Source organism: Triturus cristatus, chromosome 1_2 (assembly GCF_964204655.1).
Source record: "Triturus cristatus chromosome 1_2, aTriCri1.1, whole genome shotgun sequence".
Lineage (NCBI taxonomy): Eukaryota > Metazoa > Chordata > Amphibia > Caudata > Salamandridae > Triturus > Triturus cristatus.
Window position 1 is genome coordinate 253639978 of NC_140580.1, and position 23435 is coordinate 253663412.

The 23435-nt window shown below is 50.3% G+C and overlaps 1 protein-coding gene across 5 annotated transcripts in view; it reads right to left on the minus strand.

The window, feature by feature from the left end:
• GBF1 (golgi brefeldin A resistant guanine nucleotide exchange factor 1) overlaps positions 1-23435 on the minus strand; it is a 2300480-nt gene that overhangs the window by 506408 nt on the left and 1770637 nt on the right. For all 5 annotated transcript variants that reach the window (XM_085603553.1, XM_085603551.1, XM_085603552.1 and 2 more), the window contains 2 exons: positions 13452-13671; positions 871-1031 (listed from right to left, as the gene is read on the minus strand). In XM_085603553.1, the coding sequence (XP_085459679.1) occupies positions 871-1031; positions 13452-13671 (381 nt within the window). The remainder of the gene's footprint in view (positions 1-870; positions 1032-13451; positions 13672-23435) is intronic.

Genomic DNA, 23435 nt, shown 5'->3' on the forward strand with positions numbered 1-23435 from the left:
CAGTTAGCTTTGGTTGATGAAGGTAGAGGGTTCTACCACTGATCAACTCTTGGTTTGTTAGCCACCACTGCAGGTCTTTTGCAGTTCCCTTTGAGATCTGGACCATGTAAGAGAGATTCTCTGATCCTGTGCCCACTGGAACTTCAGATCGCACTACAGAGCCTGCATAGGCCAATGGGCATGTGTCGCAAGCAGGGTGCAGGTGGCCATGAGGTCAAGCACCCTCAGAGTCAGTCTCATAGAAATCTAGGATAGGGGCTGAAACGTCAAGATCATAGTCTGAATATCATGTACTCGCCGATCAGGAGGATAAACCCAAAACTGCAAGGTGTCCTGAATAGCTCGGATGAGAGAGAGCATCTGAGAGGGAGTCAACTGTGACATCAGCAACTCACTGCCGACACGAAGCCGAACACCAACACCTACCAGAGAGCATGGGTACTGCTTGAAAATTTCCAGATCCAGTATGACGCCTGGGGAATATTCTAAGGGAAGGAACTAACGACTAGACTTCTCTATCAGATTCACATTCTAAAACTAGGGTACCTATGCCTACCTTAAACAGTGCATGTGCTTTATTAGGCTACTATAATCCTAATTAATTTAAAAATATTGGCCAAAAAGGTGTCAAACGTTGTGATGGAAAAAACGTTTTCTCAGATTACGCACATAACCATAATAATAATGCAAATTAAAGGACATTTCAAGGTCTATGACTGCTTGCAACATTGATCGAGAGCTGTATATGTTGAGGACCAGTGAGCAGATAACCATCATTAACTTAAGGCTTTCCTTCATCTTGCATTCAGCAAAATATAATAACAAAGTCAGCTGCAACCTGTATAAATATATTTACAGCACTGTTCTCACCACCAACCAACCGCTGCTCATAACGTCCATGTCAGTCACAGAACGGTGCACCTTGCATGGTTTGTTGTGATCTGTGTAAACTTCTGAGTCCGAGGTGTAACCACGTTCCGTGCTCACATTACTGCTATGGTAGGAGAAGATCTCACTATCAGACTGAGCACCTAGAATGTTTAAAACCAGGAAAAACAGTACAGTTTAAGTCAATGGGCGCACCATAATACTCAGTAAAAAAGCATGACCCACTGAACATCATTTGCATTCATCTAGCTCACTGCATTTTAATCATACAGTATATAACCAGTATATAAATGAATAAAGTGATATTGAGACAGCATCCTTATCTTTTCTACCTATGGAAAATATGAAGCACATTTCGGAGCTCATTTAGACTAGTAACCATATGAATTTAGACATGTCCATCACTGCAGCAGACGTATCTTGAATTGATGGAAACCGCCGTCTGGCAGGTCCCTGTCAGCACATAGAAAGTGTGCGTGAAGCTCAATCAACATGGCGGTGTAGTATGGCACACTTTCAATATGTTTAAAAGAACAAGTAACGTACCTTCGGTAACGATATATCTGTAAGAAACATTAGTATTGATAGATTCCTTACCTTAGAATTACCCCCAGGCTTCAGACTGGATCTGGAAAGTTTTTATCAGCAGTACCCCTGCGCGTCGGAAGGTGGCGTCATGCGGCTCTGTGTCCATCGTTGGCGCCGTGGTCGCCGAGATGACATCGCGGCACCTACTTAGACGCCGCCCTCGCGCGCTGACGTCAGTTCTGTACACGACTTTCCACGCCAGGAACACAGAGCCATGCAAGATACTGACCACTGGTGCCTTGATACTAGGGCCCTGAAAGGGATGAACAGGGAGGACAGGTGGGGCGGTAAGGAATCTATCACTACTAATGTTTCTTACAGATGAACAAGTTACTTACCTTCGGTAACAATATATCTGTAAGAAACATTAGTTAGTTAGATTCCTTACCTTAGAATATCCCCAGGCGTCTGGCTGGATCCAGAAAGATTTTTCATCAGCAATACCCTTGCGCGTCGCTAGGCGTCGCCTGCGGCTCCGTGTCCGTTGTCGGCATCGTGATCGCCGGAATGATGTCGTTGGAGTACTTAGACGCCGCCCTCGCGCGCTGACGTCAGTTCTTATACATAGCTTTCCGTGCCAGGAACGCAGAGCCATGCAAGAGACCGACACTGGTGCCAAGAATCTAGGGCCCTGAAAGGGATGACTTCAACCCTGGATATCAGTTCGCAGAGTGGGGAGGATGGGTGGGGCGGTGAGGAATCTAACTAATGTTTCTTACAGATATATCGTTACCGAAGGTAAGTAACTTGTTCATCTGAAAGAAACACGTTAGTTAGATTCCTCACCTTAGAATAGATACACCAGCAATACCAACCCCAGTGGTGGGTCTGCGAACCAAGATCACACCAGAAAGTCCTGGAGAACAGAACGGCCAAAGAAGCAGTCTCTTCGGACTTGGCTGTCCAGGCAATAATGTTTGGCAAACGTGTGCTGCCTGACAAATGTCCTGCAAGTGGACTCCCCGGCCCAGGGCAGTGGTCGCCGCTGTGGCCCGAGTGGAATGGGCCCTCAGCCCTACAGGAGGTTCCTTTTTAGCTAAGGAATAACAGGCCTTGATACACAAAACGACCCACCGAGAGATGGTTCGCTTGTGCACCGACCGCCCCTTCTTAGCAACCACGTAGCCAACAAAGAGTTGGTCGTCCACCCGGAACTATTTGGTGCGGTCCAGATAGAAGGACAGCGCCCGTTTTGTGTCCAGACGGTGGAGCCTCTCTTCCTCTTTCGAGGGATGCAGAGGCGGAAAGAAGGTGGGCAATGTAACAGACTGCCCGATGTGAAAGGCAGTTACCACCTTAGGGAGAAAGGAAGGACGAGTCCTGAGAACAACTTTGTCCGTGTGAGAAGTTGGCCTGATATATGTTGTCACTAATTCTAGTGTACACCTTGTATCAGTCCAAACAACCCTTATGGTGATTGGTTGTAAAGTCAACCTTATAGACCAGCTATCCTAGTGGTAGCATGGACAAGAGCAGTCTTAGGCTAAACTCTGTATGTCATGTGAAGCCAGCTGTTATACCATATGTAATCCCTTGAATACCAAATGAAAGGACACCACAACAGATATATATAAAAATAGAATGTATTTATTCTAGTCAAACCCTCAGCACTCTTTATGAGATTCGAGGTAAGTACAACACAGTCTTATTTATGCATACATTAAGTCACACAGGTAAGTAATACAGTTAGGCCCTAGGGGCCACGCAAACCATATACTAAGTAAGTGGTATAAGAACCACTGTCACGAACACAGGATAGGCCTAGGGAATCGCTGGGGCTACACTATACTACCGAAGGTTAGGAAGTGGGAGGCCCACAGGATTCAGGTGCAGAGTGAAAACACTCACGCGTAATGCGTAAAAGTCGATAGAAATGGAAGTTATTAGAATTTAACAGTTTTAGGACACTTCTGGAATAGCTAGGAAGTCGAGACTTGGAAACTAGACCCTAGGATAGTCAATACCCTTGTGAGCACCGAAGTACTCAAGTTACCTAGCCCACGGGCTGCGGGTGCGTAGGTGTGAACTTGCGTCGGCTTTCGTCATTGACTCCTATGGATGCCTGAAGGAAAGTTGCTGACAGGCAGTCAGTGAAGAGTGTCCGGTGGATCCCAAGGATGGAATCAAGAAGGAAGGATACCTGCAAGCAGAAGGGACAGAGTCTAGGTCACCAGCCAGGAACCGGGAAGGAACCAGGCGATGTCGTGAAGTTGCAGGTGAAGAGGTGAAGCTTGTCGCAGCAGCCACGGGTACCAGGAGGCATCGAGGACGACCAGGACCAGGAGGTGAGCTGTCCCACGAAGGCTCTTGCTGTCGGCGGCATCGAAGTCGAGTCAGGACCCAACAAGCCTTGGCAAGCGGAACCCACGCAGGATGGAGGACTTGCTTCTGGTGCAGACCAGGAAGGTCTGGGGTGCTTCTCTTTCACAGAGGAGGGGGTGCCAGTCTGGAGGAGCCGGACCAGCAAGATGAAAACAAAGGTTCGTCGTCGCAGAGGTCACTAGCCAACGGGCCAGCAACCGGACAACACGTCGAGCAACTCGGGTGCAGAAGGGTCCCACGCAGAACACGTGAAGTGTGGGGAGCTGATCTTCTTTGCAGATGGTGCTCGGGATGGGGGCTTCTCAATTACCCAAGCACAGCCTCGAGGAAGTCTCAGAAGTCGCGCTAGTCAGGTACTAGCCACTTTTCCCAAGTCGCCGGTCCCACGTCCCTCGTCGCCTCCACGGGTCTCAGCTGCGCTGTAGATGTGGATCTGGTTCAGAGGTGTCTGGAAGTCTCGGCGCTGGTCAGTCTCTGCAGCCGTCCCTCGTAGGATCAGTCGGAAAGCAAGCAGCGGTCGCTGGATGGTGCCTGGTTGCCCAGGGTGGTCACTCCTTGGTCACAAGGGAGATTTCTTCAGTCTTCTTCCTGAGGTCGAATGTCGAAGGTCCATAGTTTCTGTTCAAGTTGCAGATTCAGGTTAATCTAATTTAGCAGGGCTCAGCTACCTACTGATATACTGGGCTAGTGGGCAGGGCTACCTGCAAGGTCCCTCCTATGGGTGGGACCAGGAAGGGGAGTGGTTACACCCCCTTCCCTTTGTCCAGTTTCGCGCCAGAGCTGGGGCTGGAGTGCCCCAGCGCCGGTTTGAACTGGACTATGCATGGGACACATTGTGTGCCCGAGGCAGTGTCTAGTTTCTTTCATCCCTCCCTGCCCCAATACACAAAATCCTGTCTGTGGTGGTGCTCGCACCTCCCAAGGCAGGAAACCTATTGTCCAAGCCTCCCTCGCTGGAAGGACTCCCAGCAGCAGGAGGTTAGACTTGTGTCTGTGGCAGCAGCATCCATTTTGTGATGCTGGGGCTCTGGTTAACTTTAACCGGGTAAGTAGGTTACAACATGTCTTCTCCCTCTAGAAGGGAGGAATAATATCCTCATTGCCAGGAATGGTATGGGGTTATTATTCCAAAGTGTTAGACACCTTACACAACATGTTTTGATAAAGCCAAACCATAGTTACCATAACCTTTTAAGATTATAAGGTACTTTAAGAGTATATGGTAGGCTATATCATAGAACAGCTATAAGGACATGGTTCCGAAAGCTGCAGACAGGCTCAGCTCATGCTAGAGCACCATCTCACATGTTACCAAGCACTCTGCCTCCAGGATTGTTAAGGCCTGCCATAGGAGTGGCTGATAGGTACACATGTGTCTATATACAAGGTAGGTATAGGAATACTACACCTAAGCAAGGAGTGATTACACGACCTTGCACCAGCTGAGTGATCAGCCAGTTGTGTCATAATGGAGGGCCAGGCCAGGGGTGGCACAATAAATGCTGCAGCCCCTGGTAGGCCTAGGGTACACCTATGCCCTGGGTACCTAAGGTACACTGTACAGGGGCCAATAAGGTGATCCTAACCAATTGGGTTATGCACCTAAAGTACATAGTATAAATTTAGAGAGAGAACAGCTGGGCTGTGGGTCTGATTGGCAGGCCCACAGCCACATCTAAGTCGAGAAGCAGTGAAGCAAAAGCAAAACGTGGGGGTGAACATAGAAAGCAGACCCTACTCTCCTACGGGGTCAGGTGTGACTTCGGCACGTTGATGGAGAACCCCAGCAAATTCAGGAGGTCGGCCGTAGTCTGGAGGTGGGAGATGGCTTGCTGGGGCGAGCCCGCCTTCAACAGCCAGTTGTTGAGATAGGGGAAAACTGGAACCCCGATCTGCGCAGATGAGCTGCGACCACCACCATCACTTTCGTGAACACCAGAGGGGCACTGGTGAGGCCGAAGGGGAGCACGGTGAACTGAAAGTGCTCCTGACCCACCGTTAACCGCAGGTAACGCCGGTGGGCCGGCAGGACGGGGATGTGAAAATAGGCGTCCTGCAAGTCCAACGCTACCATCCAGTCTCCAGGGTCGAGGGAAGCCAGAACCTGAGCTAAAGTTAGCATCTTGAACCGTTCCTTCCGGAGAAAGGTGTTGGCGCTCCTGAGGTCCAAGATAGGGCGTAGGCCCCCTTTGCCCTTCTTGGGAACCAGAAAGTAGTGGGAATAGCAACCACGGCCTACTTCTGGACCAGGAACGCGCTCGACGGCCTCTTTGGCCAAGAGGGCCGTAACTTCCTCCCGCAGAAGATTCAAGTGATCCTCCGATATACGGTGGCATGGCTGGAGGGGTCGTCTCGAAGGGGAGGGAGAAGCCCCTCGGACGATTTGTAGCACCCACCTGTCCGAAGTGATGGAGTGCCAGTGGAGCAGGTGATGGCGAACTCTGATGCCCGCTGGCATGTAATGGGCCTGAAAGCTCGGACTAGGAGGGCTTTGAGGCGGATGCTGCCGGGGTGGATGTGGACTGACCGTGTTGTCCTCTAGAACCGCCACGGCGGAACCCACGTCCGCGACCGCGTGCAGGTTGGTTCTGCGGCCGGTGGCTAGGCGGACGTGAGGAGGTGCCCCTTCCTTGGCCACGAAAGCGGCGGAAGTGTGCGGCCGTGGGGCCGAGAGACCCAAGGACGTGGACGTGGCCGTAGCCCGGGAGTCCTTAAAACGATCCAGCGCACTATCCGCCTTCTCACCAAAAAGGCGAGCGCCATCAAAGGGCATATCCATTAGGGTACTCTGGACATCCCCCGAAAAAGACGTGGACCTCAGCCAGGCGTGGCGCCGGAGCGCCACCGTGGTGGAAATCGCCCTACCCAGCGAGTCCGTGGTGTCAAGTCCACACCGTATGGCATGTCGCGCTGCATCTCGCCCGTCAGCAAGTGCCTGGGGGAGACGTGTCTGGGCATCCTCCGGACACAGTGGCAGCACGTCCTCCACAGCATCCCACAGAGAGTGGGAGAAACGATCCAAGAGGCAAGCGGTGTCCAAAGACCGCAGGCCCAAACTCAGGGATGAGAACAGTTTCTTTCCGAACTGTTCCAGCCTCTTAGATTCCCGATCCGGAGGAGCGGACGGGAAGGAGGATTGGGAAGTGGAGGCCTGGATAACCAGGCTCTCGGAGGTGGGGTGTTGGGACAGGAAACTGGGGTCGCTCGGAGCAGTGCGGTGGTGCCGGGCCACGTTCCAATCCACAGGAGGAACTGTGGAGGGCTTGGACCAAGTGCCCTGCAGAACGTCGACGAGGGCCTCATTGAACTGCAGCAGAGGCTCTGTGGAGCTTGCCGACGGTTGAAGCACCTCTGTGAGGATATTAGTCCTCACGGCCACAGCAGGCAACTCGAGCCCCAGGGCTTCGGCCGCCTTGCGCAGCACCACTGAAAAAGCTGCACCTTCCTCCGAAGCCACAGTCGGAGGAGAGATGAAGCCAGCGTCCGGCGAAGTGTCCAGACCACTGGCATCCCCCAGTTCGTCTGCCCAGTCCTGTGAAAGTTGACCCTGGAGGGCCATAGGGTCCTCAGACCCCTCGCAGTCGCCCTCGTCATCCGATTCCTGATAAACAGGAGGAACGATCGGAGCCGGACGGTAGGTAAAACGGTCATCCATCGGCGTCGGGTGCGGCGCCAGGCGGCGCCGTGCCGGCGTCGGGTCCGGACAGGGGCTAAACCGGGGAAGGGCGTCGTCCGGAGACAGTGCCGGAGGTGGAACCGGTGTCGCCGCCGGCGGAGGAGGCGTCGTGAGGTCGACCGGCGCCGACAGAGATCCAGACCTGGATCTCTCGGGGACCTGCGGCGTCGGGACCGAAGTCGTCGACGGCGCCGGGGCCGGAGCCGCCGGCATTCGAGGTCGCCCAGACGAGCCCGCGGGGCCCGAAGGCGCGCTGGCAGGCGTCGACGGCGGAGCCAGGCCCCTCATGGCCGAGAGGAAGGCACTGACCTCCGCCGGAGTCGCGTCTGTCCCAGGGACCGGCGGGTATGGAGACGGACGCGGCTCCTGCGGCTCCGGTGGAGCCGCTTGGGTGGGACCACCCTGACCCTCGGCCGAGTCGCGCGACCGGCAAGGGGAGTCCGAAGAGCGGTGTCGCCTCTTGGACTTCTTTGATCGCTTCAACTTACCCGAAGACTTCGAGCCCGACGAGCGATGATGGGGACTGCGGCTCTGCGACCGGTCCTTGGACTTCCTCCTGGACCAGGACCGTGAGCGGCGCGGAGCCGAGTGCCGAAGCTCAAGAAGCTTACGGGACCGCCTAGCCTTCGAGGTCAAGGCCTGACAATCGGGGCACGACTCCGCGTCGTGGTCGGCCCTCAGGCAGTAAAGGCACCGGTGATGGTGATCCGTCACCGACATCAGGCGATGACAGAAGTCACAGGCCTTAAAACCAGGCATCCTACCGGCACCAGAGTCGAGTCGACAAAAGACCAAAAAGAGTCAAAAAGTTTAGTCAAAAATTGACTAAGGGGTAAGCTCTTCCCGGATCGGCGCTGTCTGGCGCGGAAAAAAGAAGACCGGACGTCAGCGCGCGAGGGCGGCGTCTAAGTACTCTGACCACGTCATTCCGGCGCACGACGGCGACGACAGACGCGGAGCCGCAGACGACGCCTAGCGACGCGCAAGGGGTATTGCTGACGAAAAATCTTTCCGGATCCAGCCTGACGCCTGGGGATATTCTAAGGTGAGGAATCTAACTAACATGTTTCTTTCAGATACAAAACGTGGCAAAGCCTGGGTGGTTGATTTTCCGACTTTGCCACGTTTCTTGACAAAGACAAATATCAAAGAGTTATTATATGATCCCCAATCAAGATACCCCAGTTTAGGGCCCCAGCTATCAAAGTTTCATGAAAGTAGTTTTAATTTTCTGCAGTTCCATTGGGCAGGCCTCCTAGGCTCCACTTCCACCTGTTTCGCTATATGACCAACTCCTACTTGATCTAGAGTCTAATCGGCTGATAAAAAATCTACAATATTAAAACCTACAGAAAAGGCACTGAAGGATGATCTGGCTCTCAGAGATATATTGTGGGAGAACCTTTCCTAAGGAACAATAGCTGTGGGGGCTCTTGTTGCCATTGTAGACTCTTCAAGCTGGGGACCAGGGTGTGAGAAGTTGGCCTGATATATGATGTCACTAGTTCTAGTGTACACCTTGTATCAGACCAAACAACCCTTATGGTGATTGGTTGTAAAGTCAACCTTATAGACCAGCTATCCTAGTGGTAGCAAGGACAAGAGCAGTCTTAGGCTAAACTCTGTATGGCATGTGAAGCCAGCTGTTATACCATTATAATCCCTTGAATACCAAATGAAAGGACACCACACCAGATATATATAAAATTAGAATGTATTTATTCTAACATATACCCTCAGCACTCTTTATGAGTTCAGAGGTCTAAGCACAACAATTTCTTAAGTAGCATACGTTAAGTTACACAGGAAAAATACAGTTAGGCCCAGGGGCCACGCAAACCATATACTAAGAAAGTGGTATAAGTACCACGTCACGAACAGGGAGTAGGCCTAGGGAATCGCTGGGGCTACACTACCCTACCAATAGTTAGGAAGTGGGAGGCCCACGGGAAGCGTGTGCAGTGTGGAAACACACACGTGGGTTACATTAAAGTCAATGGTAATGTAGTAATTAGAAATAGGAAGAATAAGGACACTTCCGAAGTAACTAGGAGGAAGCAACTAAAGACTTAGACACTTGCATAGTCAATATCCACTGGAGCACCGGAGTACTCGCGTTACCTCACCCACAGCAGACGGGTGCATAGGTGTGAATATGTGTCTGGTGTCGTCGCTGTATCCTATGGATGCCTGAAGAACAGATGCTGGCAGGCGGCCAGGAGGAAGATGTCCGGTGGATCCAAGGGTGGATCTTGAAGAAAGAACACCTGCAAGCAGAGGGGACAAAGTCTGTGTCACTAGCCAGTGACCGTGTGGAACCAGGAAGGAACCAGGCGATGTCGTGGAGAACACAGGTGATGGCTTTAAGCTTGTCTCTGCAGCTGCGTGGACCAGGAGGCGTCGAGGATGACCAGAACCAGGGTACGAGCTGTCCCACGAAGGATCTTGCTGATGGCGGAGTTGACGTCCCGATTGGAGTCAACAAGCCTTGGCAAAGGCAACAAACGCGGAATGGGAAATTCGCTTCAGGTGCAGACCAGGAAGGTCTGAGGTGCTTCCCTTTCACAGGGAAGCAAGGGCCAGTCTGGAGGAGCCAAACCAGCGGTGATAAGTCAAGGGTTCGTCTGAGGCTACTAGCCAACGGGCAAGCAACCGGACAGACGCATCGAGCAGGAAAAGGCAGAAGGGCCCCACGCAGAACTCGTGGAGTGTGGAGGGCTGATCTTCGGTGCAGATGGTGCTCGGGGTTGGGGCTTCTCAATCCCCAGAGCACAACTTCGAGGATGCCTCGGAAGCTGCGCTGGAAGCTACTCACCAATTTTCCCAGGTAGCCGGTCCCACGTCCCTCGTCGCCTCCACGGATCTCAGCTTGGCTGTGGATGTGGATCAGGGTCAGAGAAGTCTGGAGGTCAAGGCGCTGGTCGAGCTCTGCAGTCGGTTCCTCGTAGAACTTGGGCAAAGCAAACGGTAGGTCGCTTGTTGGTGCCTGTTTGCACAGGGTGGCCACTCCTTGGCCACAAGGGAGATTCTTCAGTCTTCTTGTCGAATGTCGAAGGTCCAGAGTTTCGTGTCTTGTTTCAGTTCAGGATAATCCAAAGTCCTAAGGACTCAGCTCCCACTCTTATACTAATCTGGGAGGCTGGGTTGCCTGCTAGGTCCCTCCTATGGGTGGGACCAGGGAGGGGGTTGGTTACACCCCCTTCCCTTTGTCCAGTTTCGCGCCAGGACTGGGGCTGGAGTGCCCCAGCACCGGTTTGAACCGGACTATGCATGGGACACCTTGTGTGCCCCAGGCAGTGTCTCGTTTCTTTCATCCCCAATACACTAAGCCCTGTCTAGGGTGGGGCTAGCACCTCCCAAGGCAGGAAACCTATTGTCCAAGCCTCCCTCGCTGGAAGGACTCCCAGCAGCAGGAGGTCAGACTTGTGTCTGTGGCAGCAGCATCCATTTTGTGATGCTGGGGCTCTGGTTAACTTTAACCGGGTAGTAGGTCTTCAACATTTCTTCTCCCTCTAGAAGGGAGGAATACTATCCTCATCGCCAGAAATGGTGTGGGGGTAGTATTCCAAAGTGTTAGACACCTTACACGACATGTTTTGATAAAGCCAAACCATAGTTACCATAACCACGAGGATTCTAAGGCACTTTAAGAGTATATGGTAGGCGATATCATAGAATAGCTATAAGGACATGGTTCCGAAAGCTGCAGACAGGCTCAGCTCATGCTAGAGCACCATCTCACATGTTACCAAGCACTCTGCCTTCAGGATTGTTAAGGCCTGCCATAGGAGTGACTGACAGGTTACCCATGTGTCTATATAAAGTAGGTATAGGAATACTATACCTAAGCAAGGGGTGATTACACAACCTTGCCCCAGCTGAGTGATCAGCCAGTTGTGTCATGATGGGAGGCCAGCCAGGGGTGGCATAATACATGCTGCAGTCCCTGGTAGGCCTAGGGTACACCCATGCCCTGGGTACCTAAGGTACACTGTACAGGGCCCTATAAGGTGATCCTTACCAATTGGGTTATGTACCTAAAGTACATAGTGTGAATTTAGAGAGAGAACAGCTGGGCTGTGGGTCTGATTAGCAGGCCCACAGCCACATCTAAGTCGAAAACCAGTGAAGCAAAAGCAAAAAGTGGGGGTGACCATAGGAAGCAGACCCTACTCTCCTACACAGGGCTTACATTTCCACCAAAATTAGAGTAATTAAAATACACTGGCATATCCTTCCTGTGTATTACCCCGTAGGGTTCCATGATAAGCATACCAATGATTTGACTATCTTCATCAAGTCAATCAACAAGGTCCAAAAGACCGAGCGTATTATACAATGGGACATTATACAACTCCCCTAGCTGGGACTGTTTAGCACTGGGGTACAAAAAGCACAAGATAGCGGGGTTATCGGCAGTATGAGGGTTGCTCTGACGAAGTCCCTAGGGGGGGTGCGTATAAAAGTATCCCAGGAGTAAAAGACTCAACCCAGAACCCCCCCCCCCCCCCCCCATGTATCAAGAGTAGCCATTGAATAAGAATTTATTGACAAATAACAGAATCATTTTTGGTGTTCTTTGTTAGGTTTACCTAAATCTACTTCTTCATTTAGCTGTCATCTCAAACTGGGGCTTACTTTTCTTGAAGTCATCATACATCTTAATCCATTACTTCTTTGGTTGTCAGTATGGAGCAATCCTAACGCTAGTTGTTAGTGTACTGAGTAAGATAAAATAGTTAGGTGATTTAAATTATCACTTAACTCAATTTGTAGTCCTGATTTATTTACTGCTCTACATTGCATCACTAAACTTAGTTAAGAAACAGTTTTCATTCCTTTTGACTTCAAACAGATAAGATAGTGAGTTGTCAAACCTACTGTTAAAGCTCATTATTTAACTTGGACTTCCCCTGGTGATCAACTATCTGGAGTGGGCAGTTAATCCATTTGACTGAACCCTTCTTGATAGTTTTGGTTGTGTGTTAAGTACTATTACCTCACATTCCCAGAACCATGGAGGAGCTCCAATGAGTCAGATTGCCGACCTTGTGATGTTGTCTCGGTGCAAATTATGATGCATTTCCATTTTTTATGGGTTTTTTTTTTTAGTACCATGCACTAAATCATTCTCCTTTAACATGAAACGGGTTTTGTCACCGCTCGTCCACCAATTTTATTCTTGCTAATGTTGTCATTGATTAAAGTCTGTTATTTGTATGGCATGTTTTCAAAAACGGTGCATACAAACTATACCACATTTTCCTTCATTATTTGCTCATGTTTCACTGATTATTCTATTATATATTAAATGAGGTTATGTATATTTGATTTTATCTTTGTAAGTATCTATGGTCTGAGTGTTTTATCCCGAGTTTGTATGTCTCATCTAGGATGAAAAACTATTTTCGATTATGACATTACATTTATCTACAGGCACAGAACCGCTTTCATGCCTGCTCTCACTAACAAGTACTTCTATCTGTAGAGCAGAGAGCTGAAGAAAGAATTGAAGGGAAGAAGAGGAAAGGAGACAGAACATTACTGGAATACAATGATCTAACATATCATCAAACTATTGCTGTGTTTGGATGGGCCAAGATGTACTGTTGAGCAAACAGATTAAAGATTGCAAGATTGTAAGGAAAAAGGTGCTTTACCATTGGCAAACACCTGTTCCCCTGGAACAAAAGAAACACAACATTTATACACAAATTACAGACCCTTACATTTAAAGAATTTCGGAAAAAAGAACTGTAAACATTGGTGCCATTTTTCAGACATGATTTTAATTTTCTAAAATAATCTTTTCTTCTAGGAAGTGTATATTCTCAAAATGTAACTATAAACTAGGGAGAGCAATTTATACAAGTTTTTGAAACGCCCCTTATCTTCCAACAGTAACCTTTACCACAAGTGAAAGCTCCTCTTTATTACATGTTTATCATGTAAGCACGTATAAGCTACCCGTCCTTACCTGAGTCATCGGCTTGTGTGGACACCTGCAAAGCAGAGGGTGGCTTCACTCCTGCCCCAATGCACTCCAGCAGGGAAAAAAGAGTGTACCAGTCACCACTGTCATGAATGTTGGCAGCATTGGTCTTCAACAACTCGTGAAGCCCAAAAGCTACTTGCCGGCTCACCCGAGACAACACATTTGGTTTCATCATCAAGAGAATTCTCAGCGAGAGTAGCACCTGCCAAGAAAAATGTAAAAACATAATGCCAGTCTTGCAAAAATAGGAAACCTCAAGGAAATAAAAATGTACTCATGTCTGAAAATAATACTATGCCAGGACAAAAGGCAAGTATTATGCTCACCATTCTTTATTGAAACTTTCCAGTACAGGGGTGTGAAATGTAATAAAATATCTACTTGTCCATGGGGCAGGTTGCTTCATAAATCAATGCGTCCTCTAACAAAATCCACTTGTCCTTTTTGTGCAACGTAATGCAGAGACAAATTATGGCAGCAATATCTTATATAGAGCTCTGATATAGCCTCTCTGATTATGCCAGGGTCTAATTAGCAGAGTAGGGTTTGAATACTAGCAATTCCCTTATGTTGCCAGGTTTCTACAGATCTACATACTGGGGCTGAAGGTAGTAGTAAGCAATAGTTCCACGGTTAGAATGCCCTTTGGAGTCAGTGCAAACCTACTAAATTGTATGTTATAAGTGTTTTCACCGACTCTTCTCTAATCTTTTCCCATACTGAGAACGGTTGAAAATGTACTCCTGACAATGGCAAACTTAAAACTTATGAAGATTTAAAAAGGGGGGGGGGGTGAGGGAGTTACCCCTATGCTTTGCAAAGGGACGGATACATACACAAGCCAAAGATACAGAAGTCCCTATATTCTAATGCACAATAGGGCAATGCCTCCTCCTAAACCAAATGTCTTATTTTGATATATATCTATTCTAAGCTAGATTAATCTATTTTCCTATAATGGACAGTGCCTTACTCAGAACCACATTTGCATTTACACCCATAAACAATGTAATATGACCAAAGTACAGCACAAACATTTCTCTACTTGGAATACAAAATATATTAATAAACAATTTATTAAAAATGATTTGTCACATGTTCATTCAATGAATCTATACACATTCCTCCCAGAAAGGGTTACAATCTAATTTCTTTATACATTTAGATAAAAACTCTAAAAGACAGTCAATGCAGCGTTTCAGTGACACCTTGATATTTTAACCTTCTTCAGTACTACAACAAAGTTTTCATCAGATCTTCTCATAAGATGAATTATGTTCCAATTGCATAATTTGTGGAGGATAAACTCTCCCCACAGCAAGGACCACGGGATGTAGCCTTTCAATTTTTTTTATTTATCCTTTCTCTGTACCCGTTAGGGTCACCGTATTATTTGGGATGAGGGAATTGAAGATAAAACTTGGCACAGATCTCCGTCTATAGACACAATCAGAAATCACAAGAACTGCATCCGAAAGTGCATATGCAATCTCACTACACCGGTTATACTTCCATCCTGGCAGATACTTTGATAGACGTCAAGGTTAGGGTGATAAACTGTCTGTAAATTTCACGGACAGTCCGTAATTTGGGCCTCACGCCCGTTGGGCTCCCTTTTACAGACGCTTTTTGTCCGTAATTTTGGGCATTTCAGGGAAGAGCACTGTTCCCTGCATGAAGCCTCAACTCCCTGATGGGGCCGCCTTGCACTCCTCCTCGGAGCACAAGAGAAGCCCCTCCCCGCCCATTGGCATTCTGTATGCCAGCTGATTGCTACAAACAGAATGACAATAGGCCAGTCTGGGCTGCAAAGCATGTGGTGGGCCACCCCCAGCCTCTGTCTAGGGCAAAGCATTCTGTTTGACAGAAAAAATTTGCAAAAACGCCAATGCTGCTACATGAAAATCCCGTTCAATAGAAGAAGGGGTTAGAGTTATTTCACAGTCTCGTCATTTTAGAACTGATATATTTTTAATATTATGTTCAAGGAAGCCATGATTGCTGCTTTCTTTTTTATTTTATGCAACTAACAACCATTGACAAAGCCAATAGTTCTGGCTTGCTGCAGGTGTAACGTTACTTATTGTATTATATATCTGGATACAATGACAGAGGAAGCAAAATGCCAGTTGGGCGGTACACTATAATAAGCACAGATTTTTAGCTTAAGTGTTTTAAGGCACGCCCTTAATTACATTGAACGCCCCCTTTGGAGAGACCCTCCCCCCAGTTTTTTCATCCCTTTTAAAGCCCTGGAAACAACACCATGTCACAGTCACTTCATGGCCTGGCACTGTGTATCATGCATGACTCATGCCTTCCACTTTTTCAGATTGCCTATGTACAAGGGCATAGTGAACCCTACCCCCACCCCACCCCTTGCTTTAGGAACTACAGCAAGGGTGAAATTCTTGATGGGCCTCTTCTGTCTGCAACTCTGCAGTCAAAAGCTCCGCTCATAATTGATGTGAAAAAGTGAGTGAGTAAGTAAGTGAAGGGATGAGTGGATAGATTAGTGAAAAGGTGAATGGATGAATAATAGGTTGAATGGATGGATAATGAGAGAAAGGATGGATGGACGAGTGAGAGGAAGGATGGATGAGAGAAAAGGTAAATAGATGGATGGATGGGTAAAAGGTAGATGGATGGGTAAAAGGGTGGATGGATGAGTGAAAAGATGGATGGATGAGTAAAAGGGTGGATGATGGGCGAGTGAATGGCTGGATGGATGAGTGAAATGATGGATGGATTGATTAATTGATATGTGGAAGGGTGAATGGATAGACGGATGAGTGAAAAGGTGGATGAAAGGATGGATGAGTGAGTGAAAGGTAAGATAGATGGAAAAGGCACAAGTTACTACTTGTGTAACGATACATCTGTAAGAGACATTAGTTAGTGATAGATTCCTTACCTTAGAATATCCCCAGGCGTCAGACTGGATACGGAAAGTTTTCTGTAGCAGTACCCCAGCACGTCAGTAGGTGGCGTCGTGCGGCTCCGCGCCCGTCACTTGCGTAGCAAGTGCCAAGATGACGTCACGGAGACTACTTAGGCGCCACCCATGCGCACTGATGTCAGTTCTGTACACGACTTTCCGCGCCAGGAACACAGAGCCATGCAAGAAACTGACCACTGGTGCCATGAAACTAGGGCCCTGAAAGGAGGATGACCCTAACCAAAGAATCAGTTCGCAGAACGGGGAGGATGGGCGGGGCGGTAAGGAATCTATCACTAACTAATGTCTCTTACAGATATATCGTTACACAAATGGTAACTTGTGCATCTGAAAGAGACACTTTAGTGATAGATTCCTTGCCTTAGAATAGATACTCCAGCAATACCAGCCCCGGTGGTGGGTCTGCAAAAAGATTACATCAGAAAGTCAGGGAGAACAGAACGGCCAAAGAAGCCGTCTCTCCGGACCTGACTGGCAAGGCAGTAATGCTAGGTAAACGTGTGCAGCAAGGCCCACATAGCTGGCTGACAAATGTCCTGCAAGGGGACGCCACGTTCCAAGGCAGTAGTGGCTGCAGTTGTCGTGGTAGAATGGGCACGCAGTCCCACAGGAGGCTCCTTCTTAGCCAAGGAGTAACATGCTTTGATGCACAGAACGACCAACCGAGAGATGGTCCGTTTGTGCACAGCCCGACCTTTCTTGGCGCCCACGTAGCCAACAAAGAGCTGGTCATCCACCCGGAACTACTGTGTACGCTTCAGATAGAATGCGAGCGCACGTTTTGGGTCCAGACGATGGAGCCTCTCCTCTTCACTCGAAGGATGCGGAAAGAAGGTAAGCAAAGTGATGGTCTGCCCGATGTGGAAGACCACCTTTGGCAAAAAACAAGGACAGGTCCTTAACACCACCTTCTCTGGATGAACAGAAAGGAAAGGAGGTTTGGAAGAAAGAGCCTGGAGCTCACTCACTCTTCTGGCAGAGGTGCTAGCGATCAGGAAAGCCATCTTAAGAGTAAGAAGACGCAAAAGACAGGTATGAAGGGGCTCAAACGGAGCACCCATCAGATAGGTAAAAACGAGATTCAAATCCCATTGAGGCATGATGAACGGCACGGGAGAAAACGTGTGCGTAATGCCTTTAAGGAAACGGTTAATAAATGGGGACTTAAAGAGAGAAGGCTGATCTGGAAGCCTCAAAAAGGCGGAGATGGCTGAAAGATAACCTTTGATAGTGCCCAGAGCAGAGCCCTGCTGGGCCAAAGAAAGAAGGAATAGAAGAACTTCAGAGAGAGAGGCAGAAAGGGGATCCACAGCTTTTGCTGTGCACCATGCCACAAACTTGTCCACCTGCAGGCGTATACCGTTTTAGTGGAGGGACGCCTGGTTGCCAGAATGACATCACAGACTTCTGGAGGAAGATCGAAAGCTGTCAACTGTCGCAGCTCAATCTCCATGCATGGAGGTGGAGGCTGGATAGGTTCGGTGGGGGACCGTCCCCTGCTGCTGCGACAGAAGATTCTCCCGAAGAGGCAGACGGATCGGGGGATCGATCGCCATGCTGAGTAGCTTGGGATACCAGTATCTTTGCGCCCAATCCGGAGCCACAAGGATGACTTGGGCCCGGTCGCGCCTAATCTTCTTCAGCACTCTGGGCAGAAGTGGTATAGGCAGAAAGGCGTACAACAGACCACAACTACAGTCGTGACGAAAAGCGTCGCCGAGCGAGTGCCGCCTTGGAAATTCCCAACCTGCAGAACTGAGTACATTGCGCGGTCTCTTCGGTGGCGAATACATCTAACCAAGGCTCTCCCCACAGCAGAAAGAGACCTTGCGCCACGTCCGTGTGCAGACGCCATTCGTGATCCATCAAGCACCGGCGGCTAAGTGCGTCCACCCTAGCGTTTGGAGAACCTGCCAGGTGTAGAACCACCAAGGTGATGCCTTGATGTTCCAGCCACGTCCAGAGGCGCAGAGCCTCTTGACATAGGGTCCAGGACCCTACTCCGCCCTGTTTGTTGCAATACCGCATGGCGGTGGTATTGTCCGTGGACACCTACACCACACTTCCCCGGACAGAGGGAAGTAATGCTTTCAGTGCAAGACGGATCGCCCGAAGCTCCAAGAGGTTAATATGGAGCCGGGACTCCGCCGGAGACCAGAGACCCCTGATCTCTGCCTCTCCCAAGTGGCCTCCCCATCCCAGGAGGGACGCATCCATCACCACTGTGTGCTCCGGTTGGGAAAGGGAGAGGGATCTGCCACTGACCCAATTGCGATTCGTGATCCACCACTGCAATTGTCGTGCAGTGCCCTCCGAGATCTGGACATGATCAGACAGGCTGCCCTGACGCTGCGCCCACTGTAACTTCAGGTCCCACTGCAGAGCCCGCATATGCCATCTGGCATGTTGCACCAGAAGGATGCAGGAGGCCATCAGGCCCAGGAACCGGAGGGTCATCCTGACTGAAACCCGGGACAGAGGCTGAAAGATCGGAATCATAGCCTGAATATCCTGGACTCGCTGCTCGGGAGGATAAACCCGAAACAGCATCGAATCCAGAACCGCTCCGATGAAGGGGAGATTCTGAGAGGGACTCCGGTGCGACTTCGGCACGTTGACGGAGAACCCCAGCAAATTCAGAAGGTCGGCCGTAGTCTGGAGGTGGTTGACGACTGCCTGGGGCGAGCCCGCCTTCAACAACCAGTCGTAGAGGTAGGGGAAGACGGACACCCCCGACCTGCGCAGGTGAGCTGCGACCACCGCCATCATCTTCGTGAACACCCGAGGGGCACTGGTAAGGCCGAAGGGGAGTACAAAAAACTGAAAATGCTCCTGGCCCACCGTGAACTGCAGGTAACGCCGGTGGGCCGGCAGGACCGGGATGTGAAAATATGGGTCCTGCAAGTCCAACGCTACCATCCAGTCTCCAGGGTCGAGGGCAGCCAGGACTTGAGCCAGAGTCAGCATTTTCAACTTCTCCTTCCGGAGGTAGCCATTGACGTTCCGGAGGTCCAAGATGGGGCGCAGGCCCACTTTGTCCTTCTTGGGGACCAGAAAGTAGTGGGAATAACAACCACGTTCTACTTCTGGCCTAGGAACGCGCTTGATGGCCCCCTTGGCCAAGAGGGCCGTAACTTCCTGCTGGAGAAGGACCAAGTGATCCCCCGACATGGCTGGAGAGGAAAGACTGAAAGGGAAGAGAATAACCTTTGCGGATGATCTGCAACACCCACTCCTCCGATGTGATATCGCGCCAGTGTTGGAGGTGGTGGCGGACCCTGTCAACCACCAGCGTGGGGTGCTCCACAAAGCTCGGATTAGGAAGGTTTGGAGGTAGAAGCAGCGGGGCGGATGTGGACTGCCCCACACACTGATTGCCAGAACCGCCCCTGTGGAAGCCGCGGCCGCGCTGAGGCTGGTTCTGCACAGGCTTGTTGAAGGAACGTGCCTGGGCGCCCCTGCCTTGGCCATGAAAGGAACGAATCCCATAAGTGGCTGGGCTTTTCGTGGAAAGACCCAAGGACTTGGCCGTGGCCCGCGAGTCCTTAAAGCGCTCCAGCGCACTGTCAGCCTTATCGCCAAACAGGCGAGTGCCATCAAAGGGCATGTCCATGAGCGAGCTCTGGACGTCAGGCGAGAACCCAGTGGATCGCAACCAAGCATGACGACATAGCGCCACAGTCATAGAAATCGCCCTGTCCAACGAGTCAGCAATTGCCTGGGAAAGCACAACCTGGACCTCCTAAGGACACTGAGGCAACACCTGAGCAACCGTGTCCCACACTGCGTGGGAATAGCGGCCCAACAAACAGGCACTGTTCACCGACCGCAGCCACAAGCTGGCCGACGATAACAACCGCTTACCAAACTGCTCCAGCTTCTTAGAGTCCTTATCCGGCGGAGCTGTGGGAAAAGCACTCTGCGACGGTCAAGGCCTGGATGACCAGACTCCCCAGCGTGGGATGAGTGGTCAAGAACGCGGGGTCACCAGGACGTCGGAGAGGGAGTCGTTGAAGGGAAGCAGAGGCTCCGACAAAGTCGAAGCTGTCTGGAGCACCATAGTAAGGAGGTTAGTCATGAGGGCTACCATAGAAAGATCAAGATTGAGGCCCTCAGCCGCCATCGTGTAGGAGGAGCCCTCCTCCATCGTAGGCGTGGGAGAGGCAAACCCCGGGTCAGAAGAGACATCGAGGTCGCCGGCATCCTTCAGATCGTCCACCCAGTTCTGCTCGGAGTCACATTGACAGGCAAGAGGGTCCTCGGACCCCTCCCAGTCATCCTTCACCTCAGTCGCAGGAGGAACCGGTCGTGGTGTCGGAGCCGGAGAGGGGACAAACGGCGCCGGCCCGAGCCGGGTCGGCGTCGTCTCCCAATGTGGGTCCCAGGTGTGAGAAGTTGGCCTGATGTATAATGTCACTAGTTCTAGTGTACACCTTATATCAGTCCAAATACCCTTATGGTAATTGGTTGTAAAGTCAACCTTATAGACCAGCTATCCTAGTGGTAGCATGGACAAGAGCAGTCTTAGGCTAAACTCTGAATGGCATGTGAAGCCAGCTGTGATACCATATATAATCCCTTGAATACCAAATGAAAGGACACCACAACAGATATATATATAAAATAAAGTGTATTTACTCTAGTCAAACCCTCAGCACTCTTTATGAGATTAGAGGTAAGTAAAACACAGTCTTATTTAAGCATACATTAAGTCACACAGGTAAGTAATACAGTTAGGCCCTAGGGGCCACGCAAACCATATACTAAGTAAGTGGTATAAGGACCACTGTCACGGAAATAGGATAGGCCTAGGCCTAGGGAATCGCTGGGGCTACACTACACTAGCAACAGTTAGGAAGTGGGAGGCCCACGGGATTCAGGTGCAGAGTGGAAACACTCACGCGTAATGCGTAAAAGTCGATAGAAATACTAGTTGTTAGCAATTAACAGTTTAAGGACACTTCTAAAGCAGCTAGAGAGTCGAGACTCGGAAACTAGACCCTAGGATAGTCACTACCCTTGTGAGCACCGAAGTACCCAAGTTACCTAGCCCACAGGCTGCGGGTGCATAGGTGTGAACTTGCGTCGGGTTTCGTCGTGGACTTCTATGGATGCCTGAAGGAAAGTTGCTGACAGGCAGTCAGTGAAGAGTGTCCGGTGGATCCCAAGGCTGGGATCAAGAAGAGAGGAGACCTGCAAGCAGAAGGGACAGAGTCAAGGTCACTAGCCAGTGACCACGTGGAACCAGGAAGGAACCAGGTGATGTCGTGAAGATTGCAGGTGAAGGTGAAGCTTGTCGCTGCAGCCATGAGGACCAGGGAACGTCGAGGACGACCAGGACCAGGAGGCGAGCTGTCCCACGAAGGCTCTTGCTGTCGGCGGCGTCGAAGTTGGACTAGGACTCACCAAGCCTTGGCAAGCGGAACCCACGAAGAACGGAGGACTTGCTTCTGGTGCAGACCAGGAAGGTCTGGGGTGCTTCTCTTTTTCAAAGGAGCAGGAGCCAGTCTGGAGGAACCAAACCAGCGCTGAAAATTACAGGATGCGTCGTCACAAAGGCCACTAGCCAGCGGGCAAGCAACCGGACACACGCGGCAAGCAGGAAAATGCAGAAGGGCCCCACGCAGGACTCGTGGAGTGTGGGGGGCTGATCTTCGGTGCAGATGGTGCTTGGGGTTGGGGCTTCTCAATCCCTGGTGCACAACTTCGAGGGTGCCTCAGAAGCTGCGCTTGAAGATACTAGCCACTTTTCCCAGGTAGCCGGTCCCACGTCTCTCGTCGCCTCCACGGATCTCAGCTCTGCTGTGGATGTGGATCAGGGTCGGAGAAGTCTGGAAGTCAAGACTCTGGTCGGGCTCTGCAGTCGGTCCCTCGTAGAACTTTAGCAAAGCAAAGGGTAGTCTCTTGATGGTGCCTGTTTGCACAGGGTAGCCACTCCTTGGCCACAAGGGAGATTCTTCAGTCTTCTTCTTTCGTCGAATGTCGAAGGTCCAGAGTTTCTGTTCAAGTTGCAGGTTCAGGATAATCTAAAGTCCTGGGGCCCAACTCCCACTCTTATACTAATCTGGGGGGCTGGGATACCTGCTAGGTCACGCCTTATGGGTGGGACCTGGGAGGGGGTGGTTACACCCACTTCCCTTTGTCCAGTTTCGCGCCAGAGCTGGGGCTGGAGTGCCCCAGCGCCGGTTTTGAACTGGACTATGCAAGGAACACCTTGTGTGCCCCAGGCATGTCTCATTCCTTTCAGCCCACCCTGCCCCAATACACTAAAGGCTGTCTGGGGAGGTGCTAGCACCTCCCCAAGCAGGAAACCTATTGTCCAGGCCTCCCTGGCTGGGATCACTCCCAGCAGCAGGAGGTCAGACTTGTGTCGTGGCAGCAGCATCCATTTTGTGATGCTGAGGCTTTTGGTCAGAGCCTAACAGTAAAGTATGATTTTAACATGTCTTTCCCTCTAGAAGGGGGGAATAATATCCTCATGTCCAGAAATGGTATGGGGGTATTATTCCACAGTGTTAGACACCTTACACAACATGTTTCGATAAAGCCAAACCATAGTTACCATAACCGTCTAAGATTATAAGGCACTCTAAGAGTATATGGTAGGCTATATCATAGAACAGCTATAAGGACATGGTTCCGAAAGCTGCAGACAGGCTCAGCTCATGCTAGAGCACCATCTCACATGTTACCAAGCACTCTGCCTTCAGGATTGTTAAGGCCTGCCATAAGAGTGGCTGATTGGTACACAAGTGTCTATATGTAAGTTAGGTATAGGAATACTACACCCAAGCAAGGGGTGATTACACGACCTTGCCCCAGCTGAGTGATCAGCCAGTTGTGTCAAAATGGAAGGCCAGGCCAGGGGTGGCATAATACATGCTGCAGCCCCTGGTAGGCCTAGGGTACACCTATGCCCTGGGTACCTAGGGTACACTGTACAGGGGCCAATAAGGTGATCCTATCCAAATGGGTTATGCACCTAAAGTACATAGTATCAATTTAGA